Genomic DNA, 19,415 nt, shown 5'->3' with positions numbered 1-19,415 from the left:
AGCCAAATGCCACTGAAGAGTCTGAAGGCTGAGGACTGAGTGTCCCCAGAGTCATGGACTTTGGCCCAGAGAGGTGTACGTTCTATGCTCCCCCGCACCCCCCCCACCCGTGTCTAAGGCTGACTCAGCCTGGCTCCCGAGTGGCTCATGTGGAAAACTGGCACAGAAAAATGCATCCGGTGTGGAAGTGGCTGTAGTTTTGCCAAATTAGGTGCCCCCTATCTGGGACAAACTCTTCCACGTGGATGGGAGGAACCCCTATCCCAGGTACCCCCTCACCTACTGGCTGTGGCCCCTTCATGAACTGAACCCTGAAGGAGGGTGTATTTGCTGATTCAGCAGCTCGCCCTGATGGTGATGTGAGTGCCCAAGGCCCTGTCACCACTTTTCCCCAGACCAATGCAGGCTGGACAGTGTAGGCTGATGGTTCCTGGAGGGTCAAGAGGCCCCCAGACCCCAGCTGGTGTGGGGAAGCCTCCCTCACAACTGGCCCAGGCAGGCCCTACGGACTCACCGCCTCCAGGGACACTCGCCTTGTGGCCTTTGGGACCTCGCCAGGCCTTCCCCTCCCTGTGCTACCTGCTGACCCAGATGTGAGGAGTGGGGACCAGTTGTGCAGGCAGGGGCTGACCATGGCTCAATGTGAAGACAGCGATAGGCTCCAGCAGATATGCCTCTTTTTATTTCTCTAGAAGTTAATTTCCCAAAGATGTGGGGACACACCTTCAGTTTCTCTGGGGGCAGGCGGAGGTCACCATTTTGATCCCACTAGGCTTGTCCCTTAACTTGGCCACCCTAGCCTGCTGATTCCCCCAGCGACCCTGGGTCCCCTCTTACCACTCCCTCCTCCACCCCTCCCCCAATCTCACCAGAAGGGTGCAGAATGCTGCTACAGAGGGTGCTACAACTGTATTCCTGGTGCTCAGTGGGGCGCCCTCCCCGCGGCCCTCCTGGCCCTGCCCCGCCCCCCCGCAGGCGCAGATTCATGAACACGGTGCACATGGTGGTGAGGCCGTACTCCCCCAGCTGGTGCGCGTCCTCCATGGGCTTCCCCTCGAAGCTCAGCCAGAACTGGTCGGCTTGCACGTGCTCCTTTTGGCACACTTGCAGCTTGAGCTCGGCCACCCTCTGCGTCAGCTGGACCACGTAGGTGCTGCTGCGACCCTTGTTATTCCTCACCAGGATGCTCAGGGGGTCTTTGCAGCTCTGCACCATCAGCAGGACGGTGCTGTCGGGGCCCAGGCCCTGGCAGACCAGGGGCACCCCATCCTGCAGCACCTTGCGAGTGTCCTGGTGGACCAGGAGCTGCTGGAAGGCGGGCACGCCGATCTGCTGGGTGATCTGCTGCTTCAGCTCGGATGACAGCATGGAGTCCCTCAGGGGCACCAGGATCTCCTGGCCCCCGAGCATCTTCACCTTCAGGTTCCTACCCTGTGGGCATCACACAGGCTCAGAGACCCTGGCACCAGTTCTGGGAGCACTGCACGCGTGACACTGGCAGTGGGGCAAGCTGCTAGACCCCGTGATGCTGCCCCCTCCTCTCCAGCCTCCCCTCCCACCAGGAGGGGGACGCCAGGTGCTGGAGAGTGCATGCGGGCATTTCTAGAAGAATAGTCACCACCCACAACCATCACGTTGCCTCCCTTCACCTGCTAAGACGCCCCCCTGTGCTGATCCCAAGGGATCTCAGGGTTGCCCACTGGGCAGAACCCACCTCTGAGGACCCAGACCCTGCTGTCAGAAGGAGCCCTGTCCCTCCCCTCACGCTTAAGAACCTGGGGGTTCTGAGCAGCTCTGCCTGCCTTGCACATGTAGGTGTTCCGCCCCTGGGAGATGCCACCGGGGGAGGGGTACGAGCCCACCTGCCCCACTTGTCTAACCCGCCTCACCATGGCTGTGGGCCCTGGCGCCAGGTCCTCTGCAAGCACTGGTTGGCTGCCTCTCCGCTCTCAGCTCTTCTCCAGCCGTGGCAGCTCAGCCTTTTTAAAGCCTGAGCAACCACGTCAGAGGGCGGTGTCGGGGAGCCAGCCACACAGTAGCCGAATTCAGCTTCAGTTTCGGTTTCCTTTTCCCGAGGCGGGCCCTGGAGTGAATAGCAGAAACAAAACAGAATGACAATGACAAGAAACTGAGGCAGGGGTGGGCTGGGGCTTTCCACCTGGCCAGCGGGGCCTGGGGACTGTGACAGCATCCCGCCTCCAGGGGTGTGTGTTCAGAAACCCCCTGCATGTCCAACACCTCGGGTCCTTTGCAAGACGCACACACATCATAACATGAGCGAACAATTGGAAACTTTCACTTTCCATTTACCAATCTGCAAAATTAGTAAACTCGGAAATCATTGCCAGGGTTAATTCAGAAATAACATAAAATAGTGACAATCTAAACTACCCAGAGATAACCTCCATTTGTTTATGACATAATTTGTTCAGATTGTTTTTTAATTAATCAATCAATCAATCAATCAATCAATTAATGGCTGCTTGGGTCTTCGTTGTTGTGCACGGGCTTTCTCTAGTTGCAGTGGGGGGGGGGCTACTCTTTGTTGCTGTGCGTAGGCTTCTCATTGCAGTGGCTTCTCTTGTTGCGGAGCACGGGCTCTAGGCGTGCGGGCTAGTTGCGGCATGCAGGCTTAGTTGCTCCGCGACACGTGGGATCTTCCCGGACCAGGGGTTGAACCCGCGTCCCCTGCATTGGCAGGCGGATTCTTAACCACTGCGCCACCACGGAAGTCCCTGTTCTCATTGTTTCAATGAAAGATATGTATCTTATTTTCTACAAAAATGAACTCCTGGACACTATTGACAAAGTGAAAAAAAAAACTATACACAAAATGGTAGAAAATATTTGCAAATCACATGTCCGATAAGGGTCTAGTATCCATAATATATAAGGAACTTTTACAACTCAACAACAAAAAGATAAACAACTCAGTTAAAAGTTGGGCAAAAGACTTAAATAGACATTTTAAAATAGAAAATATATAAATGGCCAACAACCACATGAAAAGATGGTCAACATCATTGGTCACTAGGGAAATGCACATTAAAACCACAGTGAGGGACTTCCCTGGTGGTGCGGTGGTTAAGAATCCACCTGCCAATGCAGGGGACACGGGTTCAAGCCCTGGTCCGGGAAGATCCCACATGCCGCGGAGCAACTAAGCCCGTGTGCCACAACTACTGAGCCTGTGCTCTAGAGCCCGTGAGCCACAACTGCTGAGCCTGCATGCCACAACTACTGAAGCCTGTGCGCCTAGAGCCCGTGCTCCGCAACAAGAGAAGCCACTGCAATAGAAGCCCCCTCACCGCAACGAAGAGTAGCCCCTGCTCGCCGCAACTAGAGAAAGCCTACGCGCAGCAACCAAGACCCAACACAGCCAAAGATAAATAAATACATAAATAAATTTATTAAAAAAAAAAAACACAGTGAGATACTATGTCACACCTGTTAGCACAACTATAATAATTAAAAAGGGAATAATAACAAGTGTTGGTGAAGATGTAGAAAAATGGAACTCTCATACATTGCTGATGGGAATGTGAAATGGTGAAGTCACTGTGGAAAACAGTCTAGTCATTCCTCAAAAGGTTAAACAGAATTTTCACGTGACCCAGCAATTCCACTCCTAGGGATATGCTCGAGAGAACTCCAAACAGGTGTTCAGAGAAATGCTTGCACACAAATGTTAACAGTAGCTCTATTCACAGGAGATGAATGGTAGAAACTGGGGGAGCAAACACCATCAGCACGTGGATGCATAGACAAAGTGTGGTCCATCCTTGTAATGGAATATTAGCCATAAAAAGGAATGAAGCACTGACGCAGGCTACAAAGTGAATGAACCTTGAAAACATGATGCTCAGTGAAAGAAGCCAGACACAAAAAGTCACATATTGTATGATTCTACTGATACGAAATGTCCACAAGGGACTTCCCTGGTGGTGCAGTGGTTAAGAATCCACCTGCCAATGCGGGGGACATGGGGTTGAGCCCTGTTCCGCGGAAGACCCCACATGCCGAGGGGCAACTAAGCCCGTGTGCCACAACTACTGAGCCCACGTGCCTAGAGCCAGTGCTCCGCAACAAGAGGAGCCACCACAACGAGAAGCCCGCGCACCGCAACAAAGAGTAGCCCCTGCTCGCCGCAACTAGAGAGAAAGCCTGCGCGCAGCAACAACGACCCAACGCAGCCAAAAAAAAAGTTAAAGAAGAAAATAATTAGGGCTTCCCTGGAGGTGCAGTGGTTGAGAGTCCGCCTGCCGATGCAGGGGACACGGGTTCGTGTCCCGGTCCGGGAAGATCCCACGTGCCGCGGAGCGGCTGGGCCGGTGAGCCATGGCCGCTGACCCTGCGCGTCCGGAGCCTGTGCTCCGCAACGGGAGAGGCCGCAACAGTGACAGGCCCGTGTACCACAAAAAAAAAAAAAAAAGTGATTGCCAGGGGCTGGGGGCCAGGGGGCATGGGGAGTGACTGCTTCATGGAGACAAGGCCTCCTTTGGGAATGATAAAATGTTTTGGAACTAGATAGAGGTGATGGTTGTACTAAATATACTAAATGCCATTGAATTATATACCTTAAAATGGTTAAGTATGTTACATGAACTTCACCTCAATAAAAAAGAAAACTGAAAAAAAAGAAACCCTCATGCTACTCTCACCATTTTCTAAAGTGCTTCATTCACAAGTATCTCACAAACATTTTTCCATATGAATAGATGCTTTTACGCAAGTTGTTTTCATGGCTGTATATGTTGCCCATAGTATAATGAGTCCATCATAGAATACAGTGTAAGTTAGTTAACCAGTCCCATATTGTTGAATATGTAGGTTATTCCCAAGTTTTTACTATCACAAACAGCATATCACAGGCATATGTTAGCTAAAAGTAAAAATAAATACTTAGGGAATTCCCTGGTGGTCCACTGGTTAGTACTTCAGGCTTCCACTGCAGGGGGCATGGGTTCAGTCCCTGGTCAGGGAATTAAGATCTCACATGCTGCATGGCACAGCGAAAATAAATAAGTAAGTAAATAAATAAAATTAAAATAAATACTTAAAAATAAATACTTTAAAATACATTAAAAATCAAATAAATAAGGCTTCCCTGGTGGCGCAGTGGTTGAGAGTCCGCCTGCCGATGCAGGGAACACGGGTTCGTGCCCCGGTCCAGGAGGATCCCACATGCCGCGGAGCGGCTGGGCCCGTGAGCCATGGCCGCTGAGCCTGCGCGTCCGGAGCCTGTGCTCCGCAACGGGAGAGGCCACAACAGTGAGAGGCCCGCGTACAGCAAAAAAAAAAAAAAAAAAAAAAATCAAATAAATAAAAAATTAAATAAGTAAAAGACTGGAAAAAAACAAATTGTTTTGCATATGAATTAATCATTCCACCTCCCCTCCCCCAAAATAATCTCATATGGCACCAAAGTTGTTAACATGCACAAAAGTTTAAAAACTTGTTTCTTTATATTATTTTAAGTTTCTATCTCGACGCATTCCTTGCATAAATAATATTAGTATTATAAAAAGAAAACCAGAAACATAACAAAGAATACAGAATGTGAAAATCTCTCAATCTCCTTCAGATGACCATTATTTTGTTTTTGTTTTTGTTTTTGGCCATGCGGTGCGGCATGCGGGATCTTAGTTTCCTGACCAGGGATCGAACCCATGCCCCCTGCATTGGGAGCTAGGAGTCTTAACCACTGGACCGCTAGGGAGGTCCCCAGATGACCATTATTAAACATGGCAAAGAGACAACAATTTAAAATTTTTAAAAAGAAATTAAAAATTTAAAAAGAGAAAACAAAAACATGGCATACGTCTCCTAATTTCTTAATACTGACATACAGTAATAGAGTCTTTATTTTCTTTTAGTTACTTCATTGAATGTCACCTGCTTTTTTTTTTTTTTTTTTTTGCGGTACACAGGCCTCTCACTGCTGTGGCCGCTCCTGTTGCAGAGCACAGGCTCCGGACGCGCAGGCTCTGCGGCCATGGCTCAGGGGCCATGGCTCAGGGGCCCATCCACAGTATGGGATCTTCCCGGACCGGGGCACGAACCCGTGTCCCCTGCATTGCAGGCGGACTCTCAACCACTGCGCCACCAGGGAAGCCCTGTCACCTGCTTTTGACAAGAGGAACTAAACACAAAGGCTTTAGGCAGACAAAGTGATAGCACCTGGAAGCACGTGTCTCCCTGTCTTGGTGGCTTTTAAGTCACCACAAACTGGTGGCTTAAAACAACAGAAATGGATTCCCTCAAAGTTCTACAGAGCAGAGGTCTGAAATCCAGGGGGACTAAATGACCAGGGTTGTCAGCCTGGTTAAAAATAATCTGATTTTATGTGGCTTACAGAAGACACGAATCATCTGAAATATAAGGATATGGGAAACTGAAAGTAAAAGGATGAAAATAAACCTACCAGGTAAATGTTAACTAAAAGGAAGCCAATGTGGCTACATTAACAATTTTATTAACAGATTAACAAAGAAATCTTACTGTAAGGAACGGCACCAAGAAACAGAGGAGAGCTTAAGCAAGCTGTATTTGGGAACGCTCCCGGGCGAGGTTCACTGATCCGAGTGAAAGGGGCCAGGGAAGTCGCGCCCGGGCGGGGGTTTGGGCAGAATTTATAGGGGAAGAAGGGAAAGGGGTGTGGTGAATCTGGGAGGGCGCAGGGTATTCCTTATTTGTGGTCTTTTCGGGTATCCTGGGGGACCGCTAGTCCCGCCCCTCGAAAGGCGGGAAGGCTGGGCCGGGTGGAAAGTCCCCAGGTCAGTTCCTGGAACCGGGTGGTCCTGAAAGTCTCCAGGTCAGTTTCTGGAACTGGGTGGTCTGGAAAGTTTCGGTCTGATGCAACCTGTGAGTCTGACTGCGTCCCCTGCCTCGGGCCAGTCAAAGCATTATTAGATACAGAAGGTTGCATAGCAATAGAAGGTTGAGTTCATTGGTAAAAAAAAGATTTTAAATTTGTATGCACCTAATAACATGACCACAAAATATATAAATTCTAGTCACAAACCTGCCTGAATATCCTATTTATGAAATTACAACAGCCACTTATAAAGGGGTCTTTGGTTAATATTTGGTTTCATTTACAAACTACCTTAAACTTCCTTAAACCTTTAAGACAGTATCTATATCATGTTTAACACACTTGCTTTTATTTTTAAGCCCTTCAATGATCAAACAGCAGCAGTAACAGCAAAAAACCCTCCCAAGAAGTTCACAGTCCTCACCACGTACACCTGTGCACCCTGGTCCAGGGCACAGTCACCTCTCGCCCAGGCTACTGCGTATACATCCCAGTGGTCACGCGGGAGACGGGACCTGAGAGAAAGGTATGGGGATGTGGAGGGAGGAGGCAGGACCCCAGGCGACGCTGTTGGAACAGCAGCCGAAGGGCGTTGGACCTTCCGCCTCAGGCTCCAGCCCCGACCTGGCCCCTGTGGGCGGGGCTTCCGGTGGGTGGGGCCTCCAGGGTGGGTGGGAAACTGAGAGCTACAGTCAACACCCAGCACCTGGGATCCGGAGCTTAGTTATTGACGCTACACCAGGACACCCCATGGAGGCGAGGAAGTCCAGAAAGTTGGAGGCTCATCCGTGTGGATTTTGAAATCACCAGAAACTGTGACAGGAGTGTCTGGAGAAGGTGACAGGGAACCAGGAGTAAACCCTTCAGGAAGGTTTCGGTCGATTGTAGTCTGTGTGGTCTGTTAAGAAAGGGGTGGTCTGTTAATAAGGTGAGGTTTCAAAGCTGGAGCTTTTTTGGTGAAGAAGACACCGGTCTGGACGCGCCAAGCAGGAAGGACAGGGAAGCTCACCACTCCCCAGGAGCGCCGGCCCAAGGAGAGTGGAGAGAAAAGCAGCACCCACGGGGGCCCACAGGGAGGCAGCGTGCCAGGCAGATAGGGGTTGGAAGGAGATTCTGTCACCACCCAGAAGTTGGGGGACATGGCTCCCCAAATGTGGAGAGGTGTCAACGCGCAATTCAGGAGAAAGATGTTGACGGCGCCCAGATCACGGGGAAGGTACCGTCACGCACTGGGTGTTGGGAGGATGCTCCCACTACCTGGCATCAGGTGGCCGAGGGAAGGTACGTTGGTCTCATGACCTGTAAGGGTGGAAGACGCCCCCTCAGTCACAGGGGTGGGGACTGCCCTTGAACCTCAAGGCTTGTTGTCAGCATCCTGGTGCTCCTGGCTTCTGCCTGGGTCCTGGCTATTTGCTTCCCTCATCTCTAGCCTGAAGGCTGGATTCCTCCAGCCCTGGCCTCTGCCACTTTATCATCACAGCGACCAACTCCCGTGCTGCAGGAGAGGACCTGCAATGGTTCTAGCCTGGTTACTTGGCAACTCTGGTCCCGGCTGCCTGGGTCCACGGGCCGTTGCCTCTTGGCAGAAGAGGAAGGAACAGGAGGGTAAGGGGTGCCGGAGGGCGTGGTCTGTGATGTCTCTGATGTTCTGGGGCTCATATGCCTGTGGAATGCTGAGGGGCAGAGTGGGAATGCAGGTGCCACCCCCATGTTGGAGGTTGGGAAGGACGTGTTCACAGATCGCACGTGGCAGACCCCCAAGGGACACTGTCTGAATGATGTTGTGTGGAACGCTGTCACGGTAGGCAGAGGACCATCCCTCCCCCCACAACCCAAGGCTGGAGCCCAGTGTCTGGCCTGGGAAATACACCCGTCTTTCCACACAGACTCCCCCACTGACTTTCCTGCCTCAGCCCCCTGCTCCCCAAACCCGGTGGCCACCAGTGGGCCCTGGAGATGCCCCTGGGACCACCAGCCAACGGGGGCTTGGCCCACTCAAGCCTGGATCTAGGAAGACAAATAGTTGGCCTTTGATGGCTTGCAAAAATCAACTCAAATCGTCAGCTGGACACAGCCAGGGCTGCAGGCTCCGGCGCATCGCTTCCTGCCGGAGAAAAGGAGGAACAAGATGGGGAGTGGGGTGGGGGAGGGGAGGGGGAGGGGAGGGGCGGAGGGCCAGATCCAGGGCTTGGGCCATCTTAGTTATACCAGTTACTACTGTTGTGTAACAAATGACCCCCAAAGGTCACAGTAACAACTGTCCTGTTCTGTGAATCAAGAATTGGAACAAAGCACCCAGGAGCAGCTGGGAAGGCATGAGGTGGGGGCTCTGAAGCAGCAGGTTGGGATCACCTGTCCAGCAGCTGAGATTTCTGGGCTCCTGGCTCAATGGCCTCCCCTTGGGAGCCTCTCCATGGGGCCAGTTTGGGCTTCCTCACAGAGGGGCAAACGGGTTCCAAGAGCGGGTTTCCCAAGACAGCAAGGTGAACGTGTGTGGCATTTTTAAGGTCCAGCCTCAGAATTCACATCTCACCCCTGCCCCTGTCTTTGCTGGTCGATGTCATCACAAAATCTCACCAAGGTGCACCATAAGGGTATTTGGAGTGGGAGCTGTTGTTGTAGCCATCTTTGGAAAATGCAATATTCCACAGTATTCCTCAGCACTATTTCCCAACTGCAGCCCAGGACTCTCCCTCCTTGCCCAGAGCAAGGGAGCCCCTACGACCCCCAGGAGACCCGGTGGCCCTACCAGAGATCCAAGCCCAGATGTAAAAGGCGGGGTGGGGGGACGGCCAGAGGTAGGAGGGCCCAGAGACATGACCACACAGACGGTGTGGGTGACCACCCCAGGGAAACTCACTTTGTTCTGGGCTAGTGAAGTCTCCTTGTTGGGGCTGGGGCTGGGAGGCCAAGACACAGGCCCCTGGAGACCCTGGGTGGGGCGGGGGCGTCTCAGAGGGCAGAGGGTGCAGGAGGGCGCATGGCCGAGGCGAGTCCAGGTGGCTCCCCCCTGCCTGCGTCTGCTCCCCCAGGCAGAAACAACTGAAGCTGGCATGCACTGCGTGTTTTCAGAACAGGAGCTCATTCATCTTCCCAGCAACCCAGGGATAAATGAAAAGATAGCCCAGTTTACAGGTGAGGAAACAGGCACGGAGGGTAAGCGAACCCGTCTAACCACTAGCAGGTAAAGCATGGTCAAACATGGCTCCTCGAGCCTCTCCTTGCGGTCTGAAACCCCTGCCTGTGTGGTCTCCTGGGGGTGGGGGGCCGAGCCCACCCAGACCGGGTCCCAGCGCCCCGCCTGCCGGCCTGGGGTTCCGCCGACGCTTCCCAGCGGGGCACTCGCGGGCTTTCTCTCCTGCGCGCAGCCCGCCGGGGGGGATGGGGGCGGGGTGGGGACTCCAGGACCCCCGCGGCCTCATCCCCCTCAGGGCTGGTCCCAGCCACCCCGGCGCCGTGGCAGTCAGCGCTCCCAGGGCTTTGTGCTCTGGGTGGGTCCCCACCGCCCGCTCCTGCCCGACGCCCGCGGCTTCCCAACGCTCCCCGCCCCACACGCTCCTCCGGGGCTGCGCCTCTGGGGCCTGGCCTCGGGGGCGACAGCCCACAGACACACCCAGTGTAGCCGCCTCCCGCCCCGCCCCGGGCGCCCCCGCAGACCGCTGAGAGGTCGGTTTCGCGCCGGGGGTGGGATTGGGGGGTTCCAGAGAGCGAGGCTAGGGCCAGACTAGGTTGGCCTCAGAAAGGAGAAAAGGCGTCTACACCGTGACCCCGGGCTGGGACCCCGGGAACTGGTGTTGGGTAAGGGGCCAGCCGGCGACCCCACCCACTAGGTACGCCTAGGACCGAGGTGACCCTTCCGAGCTGCCAGTCGGCCCACTCCGCTGCTCCGAAAAGCCCAGCACAACTCTCCCAGGCCCCGCGCCCACCTGCCCCTGCCCCTCCTCCCTCGGGCCTGTGGTCCCTTTCCACCCTGGGCATGACACTTCCTCTCCGGACCTTGCAGATCTGCCTTCTTTCCTGGAACCCACCGCAAAGAAGCCGTCCGGACCACCCAGTCGAAAGAGGGGTTTCCTCTCCCCCAGCAACCTACCCATTTCTTTCTGTCTCTGGCAACTGCGGCATAACATTGCTTGTTTGCCGTCGCCCCCCGCGTCGGATTAGAACCCGCGAGACGCTTCCTCAGCCCCAAGGGCAGGCCGGGTCTACCGTGGGCCTCAGGAGACATCTGTGCGATGCCGACAAGACGGCCGCCAGGCCACAGTGGGCTGGAACCCTCAGTACTCAGAAGACCAGAGTGCTGGCGCAAGGGAATTCAGAATGAAAACATCAAACGCGAAAATAAGCTTAGCCCTCTTTTTTCCCCACAACGCCACTTTGAACTAAAAAACAAAATTTTAACAAGTGTCCCTCATTTTTTGTGAGCCCTACTTTGCTGGTGCTTGGCTCACTGTTGGGTAATCTGGAAGAGAGTGACATCCCCAGCGACCATGACATCACCCCATCTGGCTTGTGTCATCATCGACCTTAACCCTGAGACGTCACCAGCGTGACCAGTGACACCTTACATTCTGTTCCATGACGTCATCCTGCCTGACTGATGACGTCACTCCGCCCGCCTTGTGGCATCACGTTCACTGGTCCCGTGATGCCACTCTGCCTGTCTACGACCTTGGCCGGCCAGCCTGTCTCCTGCCCAGTGGCTGGTGTTCCACGTCCACTGTGTCACGGGCCTCGTGCAGGTGCTGCAGCCGGCGGGGGTCAGATTCGCAGGCCGCGCGGAGGCCCGAGGGCCCGGCTGGGTCCGCGGAGAGCAGAGGCGTGCGGGCCGAGGCTCGCCGGCTCCTCGGGGGCGCCTCACCCGGTTCCCCTCGCGAGTTCTCCTTTCAGATTTCCCGCGGCCCCAGCTCGCCCGGAAGGTGAGCCTCGCGCCTCCGCCCTCCCGGAGAGGTCCCCTCCCGGCGCACCGCTCGGAACGGGGGAGCGGGCGCGGCGACTTCCCCGCCTCGGCCCGGCGCCGCCAGAGGCGGGCGCGGGCGGGGTGCCCCGGCTCGCCTTTGTCGCCCGCGGGGTCGGTGGGCCGGGAGCGGACGCGTGACTGACAGCCGGCGGGGGCTGCGGCCGGGGGCGGGCTGCCCGGCGCCGGCGGCTCATTGGCTGGCGCGAGTGTGGGAAAGAACGCGGAGCCGGATTCACACGCCCCGCGGCGGCGCTTCCTTAAATAGCCAGGCGGCTGGCAGCGCGCGCTCGGTCCCGGAGCCTGGAACCCGCGGGAGAGGGGCTCGGGAAGCCGTGCGTCCGGCCCGCCCTCGGCCCCGCGCGGCGCGGGGGCGCACCATGCCTGCCGACACCCCGGGGAAGCTGAGGGCCTCGCCGCGGGCGGGAGCGCCGGCCGGTGCCCGCCGGACCCCGGACCAGCCCCGGAGCGCGGCCGAGCACCGGAAGGTGGGGACCCGGCCGGACGCGGTTGGCAGGAGCGGGGGGGAGAGGGGAGCTGACGCCCGGGGGACTCAGCCGCTGCCGGCCCCGCAGTCCTCCAAGCCCGTCATGGAGAAGCGGCGCCGAGCGCGCATCAACGAGAGCCTCGCTCAGCTCCAGAGCCTCCTCCTGGACGCCCTCAGGAAAGAGGTGAGTCGGGGGCGGGAGGGCGAGATCGGGGAGCCTGGAATCCCGGCTCTCCTGGGCTGCCAGCCGCCCACACCGGCCCCGCCCCCAGAGCTCCCGCCGCTCGAAGCTGGAGAAGGCGGACATCCTGGAGCTGACCGTGAAGCACCTGCAGAGCCTGCGGCGCGTGCAGGTGACAGGTGAGCGCGGGCGTCGGCGGCGAGGGCTCTGGGGCCGGAGCCGCCGCCACCGCGGGCCCCGACCGCCTGTCCCCTGCCGCCCCCGCAGCCGCCCTCCGCGCCGACCCGGCAGTCCTGGGCAAGTACCGCGCCGGCTTCCACGAGTGTCTGGCCGAGGTGAATCGCTTCCTGGCTGGCTGCGAGGGCGTCCCGGCCGACGTGCGGTCCCGTCTGCTCGGCCATCTGGCGACCTGCCTGGCCCGGCTGGGGCCCTTGCGCCGCCCGCTTCCACCGGCCCCCGCCGCCGAAGTTCTGGCGCCCGCGGTTTACGCGGGCCGCTCGCCGCCGCCAGCCTTCGACGGCCCCTGCCCCTTGCCGCGCTCCAGGGCGGTCTTGGCGCCGCCCTTCCTGCCGGGCCGGACGGGGGAGCCCCTCGCCGCCCCCGGAGCCGCGGCTCAGGGCCGGGGCGCACCCTGGAGGCCGTGGCTGCGGTGAGGTCGCGGCCCCAGAACCCGCTGAGACTGTGCCAGAAAATATTTATTTCCAGAGGCCGCGTCGGGAGCTTTGTTTTGTCGTCTTCGTGAAGGGTCCAGTCCGGCAGAGGCCCGGCAGCGGGGTCGGCTGATGTCTTCGCGCGAGCGGGCAGGGCGGGCCGCGGGGGTTCTGCTCCCACCTGGGCCCGCAGGTGCCCGGCGCGGACGTTCGGCCGGCCTTGCGTTTGCCTGTATCTAACTGCACTGGAGCCGCGACCCGCCTTGGAGTGGGGGGGAGGGTGTGTGAGAGGTCCCTCGGGAGGCTCAGTCAGGACGGGGCCAGTCATCACTTTTTCCAGAATGTCTCTCCGTGCTGGGAAGCGGTCCCGCAGCATCACTGGGCATGTTGTTTCCCACTCTCACTCGCGAGGACCCTGGAAGGTGGAGACATGTATTTTCACACTGTTGTCTTGGTGCTGAGCTGTGGTGAGGGCTGACTGTCCCTGAAGCTTCGGTTCTGGCCTGTTCCACCTCCTGCCTTCTTGTGGCTGAGCACAAAGCTGCCTGTGCCCACCCGTGCGTTGAGCCTGCCCCAGGCCAGTGTCTGCCCGGGAGAGGGCTGCCAGCAGGAGCGGGCATCTGAGTCCCAGGGGCAGGGAACGGGGGCCAGCCCGACAAAGGGCACTTGGTGCTGGGGCTCTTCTCCTGCCAGAGCCCAGCCCTGCTGTGTGCCCCATCCTGCCCTGAGAGGGGAGGTACCCCTTCAGTACAAAGGAACTGGCGTTGGTCCGGCCTACGCATCCGTCCTGAGCACCGGCTGTGTGTTCATCCTACAATACAGCGATCCTAGGCGGCGTTGGGCATGGCCCCCCACCCCCGACCCCGAGAGTCGCTGTCCTGTGGTCCCAGGCCTCCCCAGGCTGCTGCTGGGGGCTGTGCTCCGGGTGCGGTGAGGGGGTGGTCCAAGGCACACAGCTGGGACTGCAGTGTCTCATCCTGAGCCCTGCTGAGGCTGAGGCAAGATCTGTTTCCCAACCACAGCCAAGTTCACCTGATGGTTGTTGGCCGCCTGCCTGGCCAAGGACCATCGCGGAGGAGGAGGGTGAATCACTGCCGGGGCTGGCCTGCCCCTCCTCCAGTGGCCCCATCAGCTCCCGTGTCCGTGTCATGCGCAGGGTTCACCTGCCCTCCTGGACTCAGCCGTGCACACCCGGCAGGGCCTGCCACGTCCCACCAAGCCAGTTCCTCCCCGGCCTCTAGCTGCCTGGCGCGTCTTCCTGAGTGTCCAGGGCCCAGGCCAGTGGTCCTGGACAGTTGCAGCCATGCAGGCCAGGTGCCGCACCCTCTGCACACAGGCCCTGGGGAGGCTGGGAGAGCCGGGTCTCCAGCAGGACTGTGGGGGAGTTGCTCCTGACCAGCCTGGGAGGCCCTCCCAGCAGGAGAATTGTAGAGGGTCCATTTCAGAAGCCAGAAGTTCAGCTTGGCTGGGGGAGGGGAACTGCTCAGGGAGGGCCTCAGTGCAGGAGGGGTGGGCCGGGGTGGGGGGGTGGGGGTTGCTTTGGGATATGAAGCTGGGTGGGTGGGTTCGTGGGTAGGGGGAGCACCCCACCTGGTGGCCAGAGAGAGAAGGGCTGCCTGGGAAGGTCACCTGGAACTTGGGTCATCACACTCTCCCTTCTTCAGGGAGAGGGTGGCGACAGCGCCAGACCAGACCCCCCCCACCTCCGTCCCAGGGCCTTGCCCCCTCCCTTACTTCCACAACTTTTTTTTTTTTTTTTTGCGGTACACGGCCTCTCACTGTTGTGGCCTCTCCCGTGGCCATGGCTCACGGGCCCAGCCGCTCTGTGGCATGTGGGATCTTCCCGGACCGGGGCACGAACCCGCATCCCCTGCATCGGCAGGTGGACTCTCATCCGCTGCGCCACCAGGGAAGCCCATCCCTTACTTCCTTACTTCCTGCTCCTGGCCATCTGTTCTCAAGACGCTATTGCCAAAGGGATCTTTGTGCCGAGCACCCTGTTAGCCCTCCAGGGACCTCTCAGGCTCAGAGGGAACCACACTGTTCCTCAGACAGGCAAGCTCCTCCCGTCTCTATCCCTTTGTACTCACCCCCGCCCCGCCCCATTCTCTCCCCACTTTCCCACCTGAGGCAGCCACCCCAGGCTCCGAGGGCTCTGGAGGCCAGGGCCGTGTCTGTGTCACTCACTCCTGTCCCCAGCACCTGCCTGGAACAGGAAGACGCTCAGGTCGGGCTCAGGCCATGCAGACCTCGTTAATTAGCTTGGATGAAGGAGGAGCCAGGAGGTTTGCGGAGGGTGTCGCCCTTGGTTAGATTAGGGGGGTGTGAGGGAGCACAGCGGGGGCTGAGGCTGGGCCCCTCCCCAGGCCACCCCTCCGCAGTATCCTTGTCTGTGGGAGGAGGCCACACCCCTCTCCCCACTCAGCCTGGACACCTGCGCCATCCGCGGAGAGCTGGGTTGGGGGGGGGTCTCCCCCTCACACCAGGGGCTCTTCCTACTGCCACCCTCCCCCCTCCTCCGCCCGTTTCCTGCCCCCTCCCATGCCTCACAGGGGCTCTGGGTAATTCCTCTGTCCCCCTCCACCCCTTGGGCTTGGCTTTTGTCTTGCAGGCCTTTCCTGCAGAATAATAGAGGAAGCATCTTCTCCGGTGGCTGTGTTGGGGGTGTGTGGGAGGAATCAGAACTTCCTCCTCCTGGGGGGAGGGTGTGGCCAGAAGGCCTGCTGATCATTTCTCCTCCACTGGCAGGTGGAGCCTCATTCATCTGTGGCCTCCTTCCAGCCCAGTTGGACCCTGGCAGGGACCAAGGGTCAATAAATGGTTGCTGAATTCATGTGCAAGGTCAGGTGATCTGCCTGCCTCTGTGGGTGTCTCAGCCCTGTGGAGCCCTGTGACGCTGGGCCCCTCTGTCTCGCCTGTGGGGTCAGGGCTTGGGGACCAGACAATGACAGCAAGTCATAGGTGTTTGAAATATGGAGAAAGAATTAGTCCTCATGGTGACAGAAGTCCTCCTGGCCAGGCCCATGAAACTCCAGTCACTTGGGAATTTGGGGTGGGGCAGGGCCTGGGGCTGCTTGGAGCCCTGGCTTGTGAGAGGTGAGGCCTTAGCACCCCCACCAGAACTCCTGCGGTTGCCCGAGTGTCTCTAGGCCCCAGCAGCCTCTTCCTCTCCCCTGGCACGCACTGGCATGCCCTGGCTCCAGGGCCTGCTCCCTTTTCCCGAGGAAGAAGCTGAGCCCAGAGGGTCCTGCAGCTGTGCCTGGCTCCTCTCTGCTCCATGGAGCCCTGGGGGGCATACCCATCCTAGGATGCACCCTTGGGCAAGGAAGGAGGCCCCCAAGAGCCCCCACCTGGTATTTAGCCTTGTGAATGTACTGAGGTTGACCTGCGTGACCAGTAAGGTCCTGTAGAAGACGAGGTTGCAGGGGCATCCTGGCCTACCTCTTTGTCTCATATTCTCCACTCTGAGGGAGGCCAGCTGTTCTTTGCTATGGAGAGGCCAACAGAGTGTGGTGTTTAGAAGCAGATCCTCCAGCCCTGTCGAGCCTTCAGATGAGACCCCAGCCACTGCCGGCATCTCAAGGGCAACCCTGAGAGACTGAGAGCCAGAATCACCCAGCTGAGCAGCTCCTTGACTCCTATCCCTCAGAAACTGTGCGACATAATAAACGTCTGTTGTTTTAAACTGCTGAATTGTAGGTTAATTTGTCATGCAGCTATAAATAACAATAATGTTTTATGTAAAATTAAAATAAATATAAATAACAATAGCAATAAACAACTAATGTGCCCACCGCCACCCAGGGCCACCACCACGTGCCCACTTGATGGGGTTGTGGAAGAGGTCAGGCGGGGCGGGACCCGGAAACAGCCGTTGAAGCTGTGAAGAGCAGAGTGGGTTGGCCTGATGTCTGCCGGGAAGTCGCTTCCCCGTGAGCTCCAGCTGGGGGTGCAGGGACAGCCGAGGCCCATCCCTGTGGCTTCTGGGCAGGGCAGGGGCCCATTCTGTTCTGGTAACTGACAGGGCATGGCGTAGGGGATTCATGGGCCCCAGACTTCAGACAAGGACAGGTGCGGGAGATGCTCCGTGCTGAGACCCACAGAACCCAGCCTGCCCCAGGGCCACACTGGCCTGCCCTCAATGGGCACCTCAGCCCTTTTTGCAGCCTGGTATCTATGGTGACCAAGAAGCAGCTGGCTGCTCTGCTTCAAAGGTGTCTCTTCCTGGTGGACTGCCTGACCCTGACACCCATCTGGTGGCTTTGGGCTCCCGCTTCAGAGAAGGAATCCCCATGTCTGTGTGGGGAGGTAGGGGCCCACTTCCTGCCTTCCCATCCTTACCCACGAGTGGGCCAGAGGCCACGCCCTTCCCCTCGCCCATGGTCCCCCCAGCACCCCTTGCCTTGTCTAGCACAGTGGGGTAGGGCTCAGCAGCTCTGGGTGTGGGGAGGCAACTCTGTCCTCTCCTGGTCCCTACGCCCACCCCCCAACATATGAGCTGACCACGGCCTGGGCCATACACGCACATGCAGGGGCCGGGGACTGGCCAAGCTCCAGCCGGAGCATCCCCAGCTCCTGGCCCTCCTTTTTCATGGCCTCTCAAGGCCCCAGGCCTGTGGGGCCCTGGGCTTGGGCTTCCGCTGCCAGCCTAAGGTCAGAAAAGTGTTAGGCAAGACCTGGCCAAGCTTCTTCCTCTACTTGGATCAGGAGACCGGCTCTGGACGAAATGCCAGGTGGGACAGGGCATCACCTGGCTGTGTGTACATGGGACTTTCTTCTCTCTGTGTCCCTAGGAGTTTGCTTTGTTGAATTAAGAGGTGAGGGTAACATCCCAGGACTGAGCTGACCGGTCTACCCACTTGGAGTCTGCAATCTTTGGTCGGACTTTTCCAGAGCAGAGACCAGGTCCAATGGACTAAATGTTTGTGTCCACAACCCTTACTTCCTACCCCCCTTCCCTGCTAATTCATATGTTGAAACCTGCCCCCCAAGGTGGTGGCCTTAAGAGGGGCCTCTGGGAGGGGATGGGGTCATGGAATGAGATTAGTGCCCTTACAGAGGGACGAGACGGGAGAGCTTTCGCCCACTCTGTCGGCCATGTGAGGACACAGCCGGAAGGCAGGCTTCGCGCCTGGAAGAGGTCCTCACGGGAACCTGCCTGTGCTGCTACCAGCCTCTGGGTCCATGATGAATACATTTCTTTCTTTTCTTTTTTTTTTAATAAATTTATTTGTTTTTATTTTGGGCTGCATCAGGTCTTCGTTGCTGCGTGTGTGGGCTTTCTCTAGTTGCCGCGAGCGGGGGCTACTCTTCATTGCGGTGCACAGGCTTCTCATTGTCGTGTCTTCTCTCGTTGCAGAGCACAGTCTCTAGGCACGTGGGCTTCAGTAGTTGTGGCTCGCGGGCTCTAGAGCGCAGGCTCAGTAGTTGTGGCTCACGGGCTTCAGTAGTTGTGGCTCGTGGGCTCTAGAGCGCAGGCTCAGTAGTTGGGGCGCACGTGCTTAGTTGCTCCGCGGCATGTGGGTGCTTCCTGGACCAGGGCTCGAACCTGTGTCCCCTGCATTGGCAGGTGGATTCTTAACCACTGAGCCACCAGGGAAGCCCAGGGACTCTATTCTTTAAGAAGTTACGTTGCTGGCATCAGAAGAAAAAACTTGATCTTTCCGATGGAACAGGCGCCCCCCCTTGGAGGAGCTCCGGTTCGCGTGTGATGCAGATGCACATGGCGGGTCAGGGAAGGAGGAGGCGCAAACAAACACACGGAGAGAATCTTATGTTTAATTTTCTCTTGTCCTGCCGTAAAATATGGGGTTTTTTTGGCCCGTGCTGCAAGGCTTGCAGGATCTTAGTTCCCCGACCAGGGATCGAACCCGGGCCCCAGCAGTGAGAGTGCCGAGTCTAACCACTGGACCGCCAGGGAATTCCCAAAATATAAATTTTATTTCATCAAGTGTCCCAGTCCCAAAGGGTGCCTAGAGCTCGGTGGCTGTGCTGACAGGGCCCGCAGCTGTGACCGGTGCAGCTGTGATGCTGCTGCAGGTTTCTCAGACGTAGCTGAGAAACTTGGTGACCTAGTGGTTAGGATTCCGAGCTTTCACTGCCATGGCGTGGAACAGTGATGTGGCCTTGAGGGAAGTCGGGAGGAGGGAAGGGGAAAGGGAGACAGTTACCACTTGTTCCTGGAGCACACCTGCCTCTGGGCTCTCAGTAACCAGCCCACCAGAACTAGTCTCCACCTGGGCAGGTAACTGAGGAGAACAAACGCACAGAGCCAGAGACCCACCATCTCATGGTCAGGACACAGTCAATAAATCGAGTCGGACACA

At 57.6% G+C, this 19,415-nt stretch overlaps 2 protein-coding genes across 5 annotated transcripts in view; one reads left to right on the top strand and one right to left on the bottom strand.

The window, feature by feature from the left end:
- The window catches only part of HES4 (hes family bHLH transcription factor 4), a 28,844-nt gene extending 14,264 nt beyond the window's left edge, over positions 1–14,580 (top strand). The window contains exons 3-6 of one of the 3 annotated variants that reach the window (XM_069540674.1): positions 10,821–11,733; positions 12,347–12,442; positions 12,531–12,618; positions 12,707–14,580. In XM_069540674.1, coding sequence (XP_069396775.1) covers positions 12,362–12,442; positions 12,531–12,618; positions 12,707–13,092 — 555 coding nt within the window. In that variant the 5' untranslated portion in view covers positions 10,821–11,733; positions 12,347–12,361 and the 3' untranslated portion in view covers positions 13,093–14,580. Of the gene's footprint in view, positions 1–10,820; positions 11,734–12,045; positions 12,443–12,530; positions 12,619–12,706 lie in introns of those variants that run through there. The other 2 variants (XM_060012501.1, XM_060012491.1) reach the window with 2 other exon arrangements.
- On the bottom strand, positions 613–7,374 carry ISG15 (ISG15 ubiquitin like modifier). 2 transcript variants are annotated; one of them, XM_060012515.1, is made up of 3 exons: positions 7,242–7,374; positions 1,890–2,083; positions 613–1,431 (listed from the first exon to the last, which is right to left on the bottom strand). In XM_060012515.1, the coding sequence occupies exons 2-3, from the start codon at positions 1,890–1,892 to the stop codon at positions 796–798; spliced, it is 639 nt and encodes a 212-aa protein (XP_059868498.1). In that variant the 5' UTR covers positions 1,893–2,083; positions 7,242–7,374; the 3' UTR covers positions 613–795. The 2 variants fall into 2 exon arrangements, with proteins under 2 accessions (XP_059868498.1, XP_059868507.1); XM_060012524.1 differs by lacking the exon at positions 7,242–7,374 and having other exon boundaries at positions 1,890–2,272.
- Positions 14,581–19,415: the final 4,835 nt, after the last annotated feature.

This window comes from Delphinus delphis, chromosome 1 (genome assembly GCF_949987515.2).
Source record: "Delphinus delphis chromosome 1, mDelDel1.2, whole genome shotgun sequence".
Taxonomy (NCBI): domain Eukaryota; kingdom Metazoa; phylum Chordata; class Mammalia; order Artiodactyla; family Delphinidae; genus Delphinus; species Delphinus delphis.
The sequence above is the reverse complement of the archived record's forward strand: the minus strand, read 5'-3'. Positions and strand labels throughout refer to the sequence as shown.